We start from the raw sequence: 13,915 nt of genomic DNA, 5'->3' as shown, positions 1-13,915 counted from the left end.
GATGATGATGATGATGATGATGATGATGATGATGATGCAGCTGTATAAAGACAAAGAAAAATGTGAATTGCATTTTTTACAATAATATTTTAATAAAGAAATGTATCAGGGCTCAACAATTGAAACCAGATTTTTCTCTTCCAACTGCATAAACAAAACTATTTATTTACAGTTTAACTATTTTGTGTCCCAATAAACCACTAGTCATAACAAAATCTGTTGTTCAGCAGTTTTGGAAAAAAAAAAATTACAAAATAATTTGAAAACAAAAAAATACCAACACTAACATAGTAAAACAAATTTGCATAAGTTCTGACTATTATTTATGCCTAATGATTCAAAAGTAAGTGAAGGTAAAACCTGAAATATTAAATATCTTAATTATCTCTCTTTGCTTTGACATGTTCATATTATTATGTACATAAATCCCTCTTAGAACCACTTCATGTAAAACACTGGATTTAATCCTGTAGTGATAAATTTCTCCTCTTTCTTTCATAAATGTTGTTTCAGTGATTTAAACTACAGGAGACAATAAAAATGTTTTGAATTATTTGTCTGACTTAAAAATCAAAACATTTTTATTTCAGATGAATAACTTAGACTTTTAAGCAGAAAATTAAAAAAATCCACAAAGGTCGACTAAGTCCTGCTGTTTTCTCATTTCCTCAGTGGACGAAAGGCAACATACATGTAGGTTTGTGTTGGTAGTGAGTTTCAACCTTCACTCTGTTTCCTTCAACAAACTGGCAGGTGAAGTTTCTGTTTCTGTCGCTCTGATGCTTCACAGGTAGAGAGGAATCACAGATTCTTGGTCCTCTTGACTCGACCCAAACACCTTCAGTCAGTTCAGCTCCTGTTTCATCCAACCAGCGGAAACTTTTCTCTGGACAAAGATCCAACCCACTGAATCTCTCCAGAGAGCAGTGCAATGTGAAATAATCCTTTGTTGAAGTTCCATATGAAACTGAAAGAAACATGAAAAATGTTGTCAAAGCCTGAAAGATGAAAGAAGCTTTAACATCTTTCTTAAAACGTAATCCTTTGTTAAGGTTAAGCATTAAATTAATTTAATTAATTAGCAAAGATTAAGTGTCTCAGGCTGCAGACTGTAGAATATAAAAAAACACAGTAAATAAATTTGATAAATGTCTTCATGTCTTTACTTAATGATTATTATTATAGATCTCAGCAGGTTTTCATCATCATGATGGAAAAAAACAATAAATCTTTAAAGTAAATGATTCAGTAGTTTGATCAAACGTTGATCCACCATAAGAGACAAACTGATTAAATCTAAACATCCTCAGCACAACGTTCACTCTGATGAGTGACTTCCTGACGTCATCACAGCTTGGCCCCGCCCCCAGATCAGACAGGAAGTAGGAGGAACGCAGCAGATGATGACAGGTAACAGAGTTAAATCATTCAGGTCTAAATACTCACTGGATAAAACATTCAGATACACAAAACCATCTGAGGAGGATCCAGATCTACAGATGTAGAGTCCAGCATCATCATCAGATTGGATGTCATCGATGGTCAGAGAGCAGCTGCTGTCCACATTTAACCTGTAAGCTTCAAATGAACTCTGAATATCTGTTCCATTCCAAACCTTCTGCTGAGTATTTGGGTTTTTATTTCTGTAAAACCATTTAACATCAGAGCAGGAGGAAAATGATAAAGGACTGTTACAAGGCAGAACAACATTTTCTTCTTCTCTGTGATAGAGATGAAGTTCTTCTCCTCTGGTTCCTGCAGCAGAAACAAAGACACATTAAAGTTTTACACATTTCAACATTCAGTTATTTATTTATGCTACATAATGTTTGATTTATTGTTATAACATTTTATTCACATCATTTCAAGAAGCTATTGTTGATGTTTATAACAGTTATTAGCATTTTAATCCTTGAAAACGTTTCTATATATTTGGTCCAAACCTGATTAACTAATACACAACTTGTTGTAAAATACAGAAATAAACCAAAGAATCTTTAATTTTTCTCATCTTCATGTGAAAGAAAACANTCCTGCTGTTTTCTCATTTCCTCAGTGGACGAAAGGCAACATACATGTAGGTTTGTGTTGGTAGTGAGTTTCAACCTTCACTCTGTTTCCTTCAACAAACTGGCAGGTGAAGTTTCTGTTTCTGTCGCTCTGATGCTTCACAGGTAGAAAGGAATCACAGATTCTTGGTCCTCTTGACTCGACCCAAACACCTTCAGTCAGTTCAGTTCCTGTTTCATCCAACCAGCGGAAACTTTTCTCTGGACAAAGATCCAACCCACTGAATCTCTCCAGAGAGCAGTGCAATGTGAAATAATCGTTTGTTGAAGTTTCATATGAAACTGAAAGAAACATGAAAAATGTTGTCAAAGCCTGAAAGATGAAAGAAGCTTTAACATCTTTCTTAAAACGTAATCCTTTGTTAAGGTTAAGCATTAAATTAATTAATCTAATTAAATCAATTAGCAAAGATTAAGTGTCTCAGGCTGCAGACTGTAGAATATAAAAACACAGTAAATAATTTTGATAAATGTTATCATGTCTTTATTAATGATTATTATTATTATAGATCTCAGCAGGTTTTCATCATCATGATGGAAAAAAAAACAAGAAATCTTTAAAGTAAATGATTCAGTAGTTTGATCAAACGTTGATCCACCATAAGAGACAAACTGATTAAACCTAAACATCCTCAGCACAACGTTCACTCTGATGAGCGACTTCCTGACGTCATCACAGCTTGGCCCCGCCCCGAGATCAGACAGGAAGTAGGAGGAACACAGCAGATCATGACAGGTAACAGAGTTAAATCATTCAGGTCTAAATACTCACTGGATAAAACATTCAGATACACAAAACCATCTGAGGAGGATCCAGATCTACAGGTGTAGAGTCCAGCATCGCTAGGATAGATGTAGTTGATGGTCAGAGAGCAGCTGCTGTCCACATTTAACCTGTAAGCTTCAAATGAACTCTGAACATCTGTTCCATTCCAAACCTTCTGCTGAGTATTTGGGTTTTTACCTCTGTTGTAAAACCATTTAACATCAGAGCAGGAGGAAAACGATGAAGGACTGTTACAAGGCAGAACAACATTTTCTCCACGTCTGTGATAGAGATGAAGTTCTTCTCCTCTGGTTCCTGCAGCAGAAACAAAAACACATTAAAGTTTTACACATTTCAACATTCACAAATACAATCATGAAGGAGAAATTAAAATTGTGTAGTTATTTATTTATGCTACATAATGTTTGATTTATTGTTATAACATTTTATTCACATAATTTCAAGAAGCTATTGTTGATGTTGATAACAGTAATTAGCATTTTAATCCTTGAAAACGTTTCTATATATTTGGTCCAAACCTGATTAACTAATACACAACTTGTTGTAAAATACAGAAATAAACCAAAGAATCTTTAATTTTTCTCATCTTCATGTGAAAGAAAACAAATTTTACCTTCAAACTGAAGAACGACCAGAACCAGAACCAACATCTCCTGTCCGTCTATCAGCTGCTTTTCTCTGCTGCTGATCTGATTTCCTCGTTACAAGGTATCCTGTCATTTTGCTCTTATCACACTTTTTAGTGACTGACAGAAAACCGCAGAATGAAGCAGTTACATAACTTCAGTTAGAAATGAGCAGATAAACTACATTTAACTGACTTTGCAACATGTTTTAGGATCTGCAGGTGAAGGACAGCAAACCAAGGTTTTATTTCCTCCTTTTTAACCGCATATATTCTGTTCAACTTGTTCTAATTTCCGTTGCCTGAGCAGTCAGAGATAAACTGTCATGCACACCAACAGGATGCGGTTGGTCCACCGACACACAGCAGCTCAGAGACTCTGAGACAGAGCAGATAAACCGAGTCAGAACAGAATCCAAACGGGTCCAACTGAATACATTATAGGAGAGGCAACAGACATAACAATGTTTACTAGAGCATTCACTGCTTATACTGCAAATCCCAGAATGCTCTGCTGCCGAGGTAGTGTCTATCAGAACCCGCCAGCCCCCTCTACTGTTGGCAGTTAATACTGACCTGATGCTCCAACCAGTCGGATCAGTAGAAGAAGAAATGCCAGCTGTCTGGACCAGAGTCCATCAGAGAATCAACCTGAGCTTTAATGATCGTTTCCTTTATGAACGTTCTTTCAAGTCCAGCAGGAAATGGACTTGACTTAGTTATAATCATTATTAGAAGCAAAATAGTTTTGATTTGGTTTTAGAAATTAACATCACAGAAAGTTTTGGTCACTTGATGTGTTCTTAAAATAATTACTTTGAAGTTTATGTGAGAACAAATATGCATTGAACTGTGATATTAGATTTATCTGCGTCTGATTGGCTGTTCAGCATCGTTATGGAGTGACTGAGGCAGTGATACAGGAACTCGGTGCTTTCTCATACCATACACTCTATAGTGCAAGTAAAAAACAAACATGCAAACAGTATTTAATAAATCCCTTTATGTCTCAGCACATCTCAAATTAAACGATTAGGTTATTAGTAGGACTGTACAGCTGTTCTTTGCATGCTGTGGAGGTCATTCACTCAGAATGATTTTTAAAAAGTAGTTCAGGTTTTGTTCAAGTAATTTGTACAAACCAGTTTGATTAAAGACAGAAAATGAGGATCATTTCTTGATTCTGAAGTCGAATCTTTTATTGGTTTCAATGTATTTTGCGGATCTCAGAATATATAAAGAAAGTAAGAAGTAAAAAATAATTAAACTTTTTCAGTTCTGCTGACCCCATCTGGATATCTGGTTCCTTCTCTTTCAATCCAAAGTGTTGAAAGAGAAACAGCAGCAACACAAAGGGACATTTTAACATTCAACACGTTTCTATAAAAACTAATTTCTGTTCCTCCTTCATGTTTTTCTATAATGAAAAGTAAAACATTTCAGAAACAAATGTCATGTCTCCAGGTTAATAGAAGAAAATATTTATTCCAGTCTTTCCGCCGTCATTTTGAAGTTACATTCGGAGTAGGGGAGACGTCACACTGTGTGAGGGAAAGCAGTTAATGTAAAACAGGGTTTTTGGCTCAATGATTGAGGATTTTCACATTTTAAACAGATGTTAGCGTCTTAATGCTAAAACTAACCACTAAATGTGGTTAGTACTACACAGACTAAATGTGTGTGACGACTAACACCCCTAATATTTTTAAATCAAACATTTACCACAACAGAAAGTTCAAAATATAAAAAAAAATAAATTTTTGCGATATATTCATCCTTTCAGTTATCTTATGAAAGTCTTGCTCTCTCTCGCCGTCCTGCAGCCTGAATGATGTCTCAGTTTCAATTTAAACGGCTTGAAGACACTGAGGAGCGCTTCCCGTTAATGCTTCAATGCTGCATTCACAGTACAGAAAAGTATCGGATTTCTGAGTTTCTGACCAGATGTTCACCTCTCCTGCGTCTCCAGTTTGGATAAAAACACCAGAGAGGTTAAAGTTCGAAGGAAAAAAAAGTTGGTTTGAGATCTTCAGTCCATCCACCAGTTACACCAGCAGCTTGTTCTGGTCTCCGTTTACCTCCCAGTTTAACAAAACAATGATAATCAAAGTTTAAATTGTTGAACTGACAAGTTGAGGTGGCTGAGATGATCCAAAGAGGAAGACGGCGGCTTTTGGTTCAGCCAATAGGGGGCGCTGTGGTCCCCGTCAAACAGAAAAACTTTCATCCAGGTTTGAATTTCCAGCCCTTCTGAACACCAACACTGAACATTCAGAGGTTTTCCTGTTCAACCTCAGAGTTCCTTCAGTTTGACGCATCGTTGGGTTTTTATCCTACAACAAAGAACAAACAGATGAAATAAACAGATATTTCTGCTTTTAAACAAAAAAACGATAATTTCTCCCTTTACCTGCTGAGAAAATCTTCATCCTCTTCCTAGATCTTCATCTTCTTGTTCACCACTAGTGGCAGGTGAATAAAAAACAAACATTTCATCAGTTTTCCTGTTGAGCTTCAGCATTTAAAGAACGTCAGACAGAAAAATAGAGAAATCAACCAATTTAAAGCAAACGGCTTCAGTCAGTAGCTGAGTATTTATCAGTGTAATAAAAACATCTCATGAAATTAATGTAACATTGAAAAATTCATTTATTTCATTCATTTTATTATAAAACATATTTTAAGCATTTCTTTGTTCGTTTTGTGGATTTATTGTTTTTGGTGAAATTAAGGGCTACATCATGAGGAACCCTGCTTACCTGCATGCTGACCCAGAAATGCACATGGAAAGTTAAGTGGGGGGAAAAACTGCTTAGCAATAGAACAATAACAGACTTGAGAGAATTGCGAAGTAAAGGCATTCAAGCCTGTAGGCGAGATTCAAAAAGCAAAAACTGAAGATTTAATCGGAGCTTCAAAGATGAAAAGACGCCGATGTTTCTGAGCACAAACGTCCCAAACGACTGCTGAACCAGAGATAACATCAGAATCACCTTACCTGAACAGGAAAAAATCATCTGGGTTGCTTTTGACAGCCAGTGGCACAAACTCAATCAAAAAATATTGATGGAAAATTTAAAGGAAAGAAAAAATGTGTGGGAAAACGTGCAATTTTTAAGGTACATTTTTAAGGTAGCAAAAGGAAATTTAATAACCGTTTTAGTGCCTGTAGTTAATAAACCTCAAATGTTTAATTACATTTCTGAAATAAATGTACTTTTCAATTATATTGCATTTATTTAGATGCATCTGTATGTGGAGAAATAAGAATATTCTGGAAAATAATTTAGCAGAGATAACGAGTTTATCCTTCAAATTAAGGATAAATTAAAGTGACACAGATGAGTCGAAGTAAAGTAATATTTAAAATCCACCCTAAGTTTTAGAAATATTCCAGACTGTTCTGTTCCAGGTACCTTCATCAACCGTACACGCCCTGACGCGACTCTCCAGCGCCGAGAAGGACATGCTGCTGTTTGTGAGTTCAGAGGTCAAAGTTCCCATGTCACAGGTCAGCGCCACGATGGGACCGTTCTCAGACTTCAGCTGCATCCGAATCCCGTCCTGAAGCGCCGGGACCAGAGAAACAATCAGCTTTAATCTAGTTTCATCATTTCTTCTCGGATAAATCCATCTCTCTGGGATCTGCTGCTCTCCCCTGGGATCTGCTGCTCTCCCCTGGGATCTGCTGCTCTCCCCTGGGATCTGCTGCTCTCCCCTGGGATCTGCTGCTCTCCCCTGGGATCTGCTCACCTCGTCAGGAGGAGGAATGACCAGCTTCGTTTCTGGAGGAGATCTGATGATGATCACCGTCTGTTGCTGCAGGGCTCCAAGGCGACGGATGTCATCGCAGCGGATGTAGGCCAGCGTGAAGAAAAGTTAAAGATCAAACGCTTATTAAAAGAACCACGGCTATTTAAACCAGTTGGTCTAAATATGTTGGAATTGCCATTTTAACCTAAAACTTTGTGTTTGGGGTGAGTAAAACCTCATAATTACTTTAGAAAGTGTGCATCTTCATTGCATTTTCATCTAGGACTTTTTAATGTGTCGCTATGCGTGAGCTATCTGCTGAAGCAAACATCATCTACTGCAGGGGTCACCAACTCCAGTCCTCCAGGGCCATCCTGCAACTTTTAGATTCACCTCTGCTCCAAAATGTCTGACTTCCCTCACCAGCATTCATTCCTCTCTGCAACAGGCTGGAAACGAGCAGCTTATTTGATCCAGGTGTGTTTGAGCAGAGACACATCTAAAAGTTACAGGATGGTAGCCCTCGAGGACTGGAGTTGGTGACCCCTGATCTACTGTTTACTATGTTAGCTTCGGCTAGCAACATTAGCAGGAGCTAACAGCATTAGCAGGAGCTAATGCAAAATCAAAACAAAGTGGAAAGAAATGAATAGATGTTGAAATAAAGAATGAAGCATCTTTAAGTTTTGTAACACATCACTAATAAAGTTGTGAAAATGTTTTGATCCTGATGCGAACCGTAAACAGTTTGAGTTAGAAACTGGAGATCTTCACAGCTAATGTTGGAAACAAAACTCCAGCGTTTTCTGCCAACTCCCTCATCTTCATCTCCCCTCCTCATTTCTGCATTGTGTTTTACTTCAAATTGAAACGGCTGCACTTCATTGTTGCGCATACTGTTCTGGTTGGACGGCGCTAGCTAGCGCGTAGCAACTTAACATACATCAGCTTCCCAGATACATTGCTACGTAAACAACATGACTAAAAACGCCAGCAATATCTTTATTGTCTTGGTTTTACATCTAAAATAAATATTTTTCAATTGAAGTTCGTATCGTGGATTGAAAAGATCAAACGGCTGCTTCATTATCGCGACATAAACACCAAACCAGCTTCGTATCTGTAAGACATTTGGAAGCAGAAGCTCCTCAGTCAGACTTGGAAGGATATGAAGAGTTCTCCTCATCCTCAGTGAGGTCAAAGAGCTGCTGAGCGCAGGATTTAAAGAGACGGTCCACTTCCTCCTCCATGTCCTTCAGCCCCTGTAGCATCGTCAGGAAGGACAAAGTGTCTCTCCACAGGAAGCTGAAGATGGGACTACTTCCTCTGAACAGAGGAAGAGAGAGAGAGAAGCAGAGAGAGATCCTGGTTCAAGGATTTCAGATTTCAGTTTGGACACAAAAACAAAACAAGGAGTTTGGAGGAAACGTTTTAAAAAATGTTTAATATTTAAATTAAAATGTGCTGTGAATTTACTGCAATGTTTCTACTGACATCAGGAAGGATGGAGGGATGGGAGGGTTAAAGGAAGCAAGGATGGATGGAAGGAAGGAAGGATGAAAAAATGATGGAAGGAAGAAAAACTGGATGGAAACGATCAAGGAAAGAAGGAAGGAAGGATGGATAGAAGGAAACAAAGTAGCAAAAATGAAAGAATTAAATTAAAGGTGAAAAGACATTGAAGGATGGACACACAGAACCAGAACCAGATGGACCATTTCCAGTCTGCGGTACTGGTTGAACTGGTTTTATGGCTGAACTGGTTTTAATCAGGAATGTCTTCCATCCTCTGTGACCTGAACGTTTCTCTCCTGATCTCATTCCTGAATCTTTTAAAAAGAGACTCTGAACAGAACCGATTCCAGCCACTTACATCCACCGGACCCGCTCATCCGAGTCGCTCTGGACGAGTCCGATGCCCTGCAGGACGTCCACGACGCTCTGGACTCGGTGCGTTTGGGTCTGGAGCTTCTCCGCCGCCTCTCTGACGTCCAGCGAGGCGTCTGGGTCGGCCATGAGCAGCTGGAGGAAACCCCGCGTGAGCCGGGTCAGAGGAGTACCTGGAGACGGAACCGCTGTGACGTTACCGCGGCAACAAAGCCAGGCTGGTTTAGCGCTTAATCAGTAGCATGATTCAAAGAAAACAAATGACTTTACTCAGGTTACTTTGGTCTGATATGAAAATATTATCAATGCATCCATGTGACACCTTGGGGCAAAGTTCAATATTTATATTGAATGGTTGATTTCCAATATTCACCAATATTTCCATAACTTTGCACACAGTTTAAAATGTCAACCCAGTTTCATTTATCGGACCGGTACCGATGTTAATGCTGATATATCAGGAATCACCTGAAAACAGGTTCATGAGCTGAAACAAGAAGAAATGAAGGATGGAAGAGAGCAGGGAAGGAAGCATGGATTAACAGATGGAAGGAACGATGAAAAGATGGATGAAAAGATGAAAATAAAGAAGCAAAGAAAGATGAAAGGATGGGAGAATAAAAAGGATAATGAATGAAAGCAATGTAGGACGGAAGAAAGGAAGGAAAGATGATTAGAGGAAGCAATGAAGGATGGATGAAAGGATGCAAGGAGGGAGGGTGAAAGGAAGGAAGCATATTTTGACTTTCTATAAACATTAAATATTCCGAAAAACAACAAAAGGAAAAAGAAGAAATCAATAACGGAGGAAAAGAATCCAGGATGTGATTTGCAAAATTTCCAGCCATCAAAATAAATAGATATTTATCCCATAATTATTAGTTAGAATATAAACACTGATAGTTATTAGTTAGAACATTTATCCCATAATTATTAGAAACTAATTTGTTGTGACTCACCTTCTCTGATGAACCAGCCGGTCGTTTCATCCTGAGGACAGAATTCACTGGAGAAAAGGAAACGAATATTATTTAGATTTCTCTGTAATTTGGTAAACTTGACCCGGTTTCTGAGGTGTGTGGTACCTTTTCACATCAGGTTCTGATGGATTCTGAGCAGGTCTGTTTGGATTCTGGAGATCAGAAACCAGATTTTATGATTTTATCTCACATTAAAGATCCGATGAAAGATGTAGAAACTGACTCCAGACCTGCTCTGGTGCCTCATCTTCATCCTCCTCCTCTTCTTCACCCCAGCCGCCGGTCGCCCACTGTTCCTCTTCCAGTAACGGGTCGGCACCGGTCGGGAACTGTGGCCCGTCCAGATAAGGAGGCATGATGGGAATAGCGTCGCTCCGAACGTCGTTTCCTGAAATATCCTCCGGCAGGAAGTGATCCTCACAGATGAAATGCTGCTCAGACGGATCCTTATCGGTTTCCCTCAATGCCGCCAGCCATACCTGGGAGACGAGGAGGCAAGGAGGGAGGTGAGGAGACGAGGAGGAATGAGAGGAGAAGAAAGAATGAATGACAAATTAAGAGAAAATGAAATGATAAAATACAAAGAAGGATGAAAGAAAAGCAAACATAAGGAGAGGAAGGAGGGAAGGAAAGAAGGACACAATAAAGATGGAAGGAGAAAAAGGAAGGGAACAAAGTAGGACAGAGAGAAAAATCCAAGGAAGGAAATAAGAAGGAAAACCAGGAAAAATGGGAGAAAGAAATAAAACAGGGAAGGTTATAAGTAATGAGGGAGGGAAACAAGGAAGTAAAAAAGGATTAAAAGAAAGACAAAAAGAGAGGGTGGCGAGGAAACAAGAAAGGATGGAGAGAGACAAGGAAGGTCACAAAGTAAAAGAGAAGAAAGAAAACAAGAGAGGAAATATGGAATAATGGTAAGAAAAAAGAAAATAAGGGAAAATGAAAGGAAAAGAAGAAAGAAAAAGAAGAGTGTAAGGAAAGAAGGACAAAGTAAAGGATGAAAGGAAAAACAAACAAGGAAGGAAGGATCCAATGAAGGAAATAAGACAGGATACATGGGAAGATGGGAGGAGGGAAGGACATAAGGAAGGAAGGAAGGAGAATGGAAGGAAAGGAGGTCAGAATGAAAAGTAGGAAGATGTAAGGAAATAGGAAATGACAAGGAGGAGGAAAGGATGCAAAAATAAATAGATGAAGGAGAGATTGAGGGGCACAATGTAGGACAGGACAAAAGGCAGGAAAAGAAAGAAAAGAAGGGATAATAGGACAGGTAAAGAAGACCAAAGAAATGAAGAACCAATGGAAGTAAACACAAAAAGAAACATAAAAAGATAGAAGAACACAAAAAAGAAAGAATGGGAACGAGAAGAGTAGGACAGATGGAAGGACACAACAATAGAAGATGTTAACACAATTAAGATCAAAATGAAGGAAAGACAGACGGAAACATGTTATAATGAAGAAGTGCAGAAAGAAGGAAACACTTCCAGACATTGGGATAGGGAATAAATCTTGGAAATGCACATTTTCCCTATTTTTCTACTGTCATTAGACTTTTTAAAGACCAGGAAATATACTGAACCAAACAGGGAAAACAACAGCTACTTCAGGGCTTGGACTACTTCCCGAAGCCTCCGCCGTACCTTGACTCGGTCCGGAGATGTGGGGAACCTGAAGAACCGTTTCGGTCCTCGCTTCAAGGCGCCCCGGCTCACGGTCCCCATGCGGCTCGGACACCCGGACACGACGCACCGCCACATGATGTTGAACACCGGCTTGCTTTCCTTCCGAATCCAGCGAGAAGCGGCGGCAGGGATCATGTTTCGGCTGGAAGACCGGGGGTAAAACTTCAGGAAAAACACATCCACATTCCCGCCACATGCAGTCTGTTTACGTCGCGCGCCTCAGGAAATTATCAGGTCTCTGATCCGGAAGTACAAGTTTTTTTTATGGCGGTTGGCTGGGCAACTGTGATGGTGTATTACCGCCACCTACTGGGCTGGAGTATGGACAGAAGCTACACATAAAAAAACAACCTAGTGCTGAGAACTTAATTCAACTTCGCATTAATAAACTAAATTCTCTCTATTAAGTTTGTATTTTTCAAAAATAACTTAATTTAGCCTTTATTATTATTATTAATTATTATTATTATTACTATTGGGATGGAGAAAGAGAAAGAAATAAGATGTAATAAATAAATGAATGAATGAAATACTGAAGTACATTAATAGGAGTTGCTAGCTATTATGCCCAGTTGAATGCACTGAGCAAGTAGTCCATCAGGGGTCGCCAAAAGCTTTTCAGTTTTGCCATTAAGTGCACCGAGACTCTCCTTTGGAATAATGTCAAATATTTCCCTGTACCATTGAGTTATGCTAGCTTCAACACAAATTCAGTTTCACAAAACACAGTTGTGACTTTAAAATAATAGTTCTTTAGTCAGCTTTTATTTATCTAGCAAAGGGAACCCCAACAGACAGTTCTCTTAATTTGACCTTTTACTTCACTGATCAATCCCAATAACATTATCAATTGTAAATGTAATATTTATTGTTCTTTCTTTTGGGAACTGCCTTCTTTCTGATTCATAAGTAGTACATTCCATAAAAATATGATGAACTTTAAGAAGTTTTTACATCCACCGTTTTGTCATACAGTTTCTAAACTTTATAATTATTTTCAGGTTTTTTTGGCCACACTTACACGACTCAGAACAAATAAATTTTAATATCAAATAAAGATAACATGAGCAGATACAAAAATGTTTTGAAACTATAAAGGGGGAAAAAATAACCAAACAAACCTGATATCTGAATAAAAACTACAGTAAAAATGTCAAATCAAATCAGATTTGTTTTTTTAATCAAAGTGAATAAATCCTTATAAAGTGGATTAATTTTCATTGCATATATGCAAACAGATCAATACAAGATGATGATCATCTTGTGAGAAGCAATAAACACAAGTTTAGAAGGGACTTCAACATCAAGGAGTAGAAAAAATACATACAAAGTGAAAACAGATTGCAATAATGTAATGGAAAACATGTGGTGTGAATGTGGTCAAAGGCACAGAAAAATGTTGATCAGACACAGATTTAGTTTCAGAAGCACATTAAAGACTCAGAGGGGAAAAATCACGAGAGCTTGAAATTCACCAAAAGTTTGTTGAACCTGTTTCTCTGAAGCAAACCCTGAACAGACTAATGCACTTCAGGTTATACACAAAGTGTCTAATTTCCCATAAACATAAGAAATAGTCTGAGGACGTTCATCATAGAGAAGAAATGTATTTGTACATATATTATGTAAAATCTTCCTTCCATTTTTCAATGTTTCCTTTCTTCATCATGCATAAAAAAACATATTTTACTTGCATTTCAGATTTTTCAAATCCATAAATAACAGTGACTCATTTAGAGAAACAGTTAATTCCACTTTTATCACAAAGTAGTTAATAATTGTGCTTATAACGCTACAATTAGATGAAAAAAATCAGTTCTCTTATGAACATATAGCATCCATCTACCCTGTCCTTGTTGCAACAACAGAGAAAAGCTTTTGACATTTTACCAAAGTGAAGCGGTCCATCATGGGAGGGAAACATGAATGAAAAATTATATTTCAACACTTTTTGCAAATAAATTTGACTGCAAATGTAATTCAAATGTAATCCAACGCCTTTTATGGTTTTTAATCCCCAAAAGGTTTAAATATCTAAATATTTAGTTGGCAAAGTATTATTTGAAGCTATATATAGTATTTAGTTTGGAGCTACCTATTTAGTTTCTAACCAAATATTTAGCTGCACT

The 13,915-nt window shown here is 37.9% G+C and overlaps 2 protein-coding genes and 1 long non-coding RNA gene across 3 annotated transcripts; all 3 read right to left on the bottom strand.

Annotated features, from left to right (window-relative positions):
* Positions 1 to 9: 9 nt before the first annotated feature.
* Positions 10 to 1,568, bottom strand: LOC107837701 (uncharacterized). Its single transcript, XR_001663748.1, has 3 exons — positions 1,447 to 1,568; positions 692 to 967; positions 10 to 40 (listed from the first exon to the last, which is right to left on the bottom strand). It is a non-coding gene; the product is annotated as an uncharacterized LOC107837701 (long non-coding RNA).
* Positions 1,569 to 2,052: 484 nt separating this feature from the next.
* Positions 2,053 to 3,523, bottom strand: LOC107837692 (uncharacterized). The gene is made up of 3 exons (XM_016677860.1): positions 3,470 to 3,523; positions 2,842 to 3,150; positions 2,053 to 2,351 (listed from the first exon to the last, which is right to left on the bottom strand). The coding sequence occupies exons 1-3, from the start codon at positions 3,504 to 3,506 to the stop codon at positions 2,053 to 2,055; spliced, it is 645 nt and encodes a 214-aa protein (XP_016533346.1). The 5' UTR covers positions 3,507 to 3,523.
* Positions 3,524 to 4,653: 1,130 nt separating this feature from the next.
* LOC103146769 (transcription factor E2F6-like) lies at positions 4,654 to 12,038 on the bottom strand. Its single transcript, XM_007564799.2, has 10 exons — positions 11,745 to 12,038; positions 10,332 to 10,580; positions 10,207 to 10,253; positions 10,081 to 10,127; positions 9,108 to 9,294; positions 8,405 to 8,560; positions 7,235 to 7,349; positions 6,898 to 7,045; positions 5,892 to 5,943; positions 4,654 to 5,814 (listed from the first exon to the last, which is right to left on the bottom strand). Exons 1-9 carry the CDS (start codon positions 11,919 to 11,921, stop codon positions 5,918 to 5,920), a joined length of 1,152 nt encoding a protein of 383 aa, XP_007564861.1. The 5' UTR covers positions 11,922 to 12,038; the 3' UTR covers positions 4,654 to 5,814; positions 5,892 to 5,917.
* Positions 12,039 to 13,915: the final 1,877 nt, after the last annotated feature.

The sequence above is a fragment of the Poecilia formosa genome, unplaced genomic scaffold (genome assembly GCF_000485575.1).
Source record: "Poecilia formosa unplaced genomic scaffold, Poecilia_formosa-5.1.2 Scaffold168, whole genome shotgun sequence".
Lineage (NCBI taxonomy): Eukaryota > Metazoa > Chordata > Actinopteri > Cyprinodontiformes > Poeciliidae > Poecilia > Poecilia formosa.
Note: the sequence above shows the minus strand (reverse complement) of the source record. Positions and strands in the feature narration are given on the sequence as shown.

Bases quoted from the DNA above. Each gene is read 5' to 3' on its own strand.
- LOC107837692 (XM_016677860.1), bottom strand. From the start codon at position 3,506: ATGTTGGTTCTGGTTCTGGTCGTTCTTCAGTTTGAAG. The intron at 3,151-3,469 runs GTAAAATTTGTT...TTTCTGCTGCAG, and splicing joins GGTCGTTCTTCAGTTTGAAG to GAACCAGAGGAGAAGAACTT. The intron at 2,352-2,841 runs GTGAGTATTTAG...TGTTTCTTTCAG, and splicing joins GTATCTGAATGTTTTATCCA to TTTCATATGAAACTTCAACA.
- LOC103146769 (XM_007564799.2), bottom strand. From the start codon at position 11,921: ATGATCCCTGCCGCCGCTTCTCGCTGGATTCGGAAGGAAAGCAAGCCG. The intron at 7,046-7,234 runs GTGAGCAGATCC...CCGGCGCTTCAG, and splicing joins TCATTCCTCCTCCTGACGAG to GACGGGATTCGGATGCAGCT. The intron at 5,944-6,897 runs GTACCTGGAACA...ACCTGCCACTAG, and splicing joins GGCGTGTACGGTTGATGAAG to TGGTGAACAAGAAGATGAAG.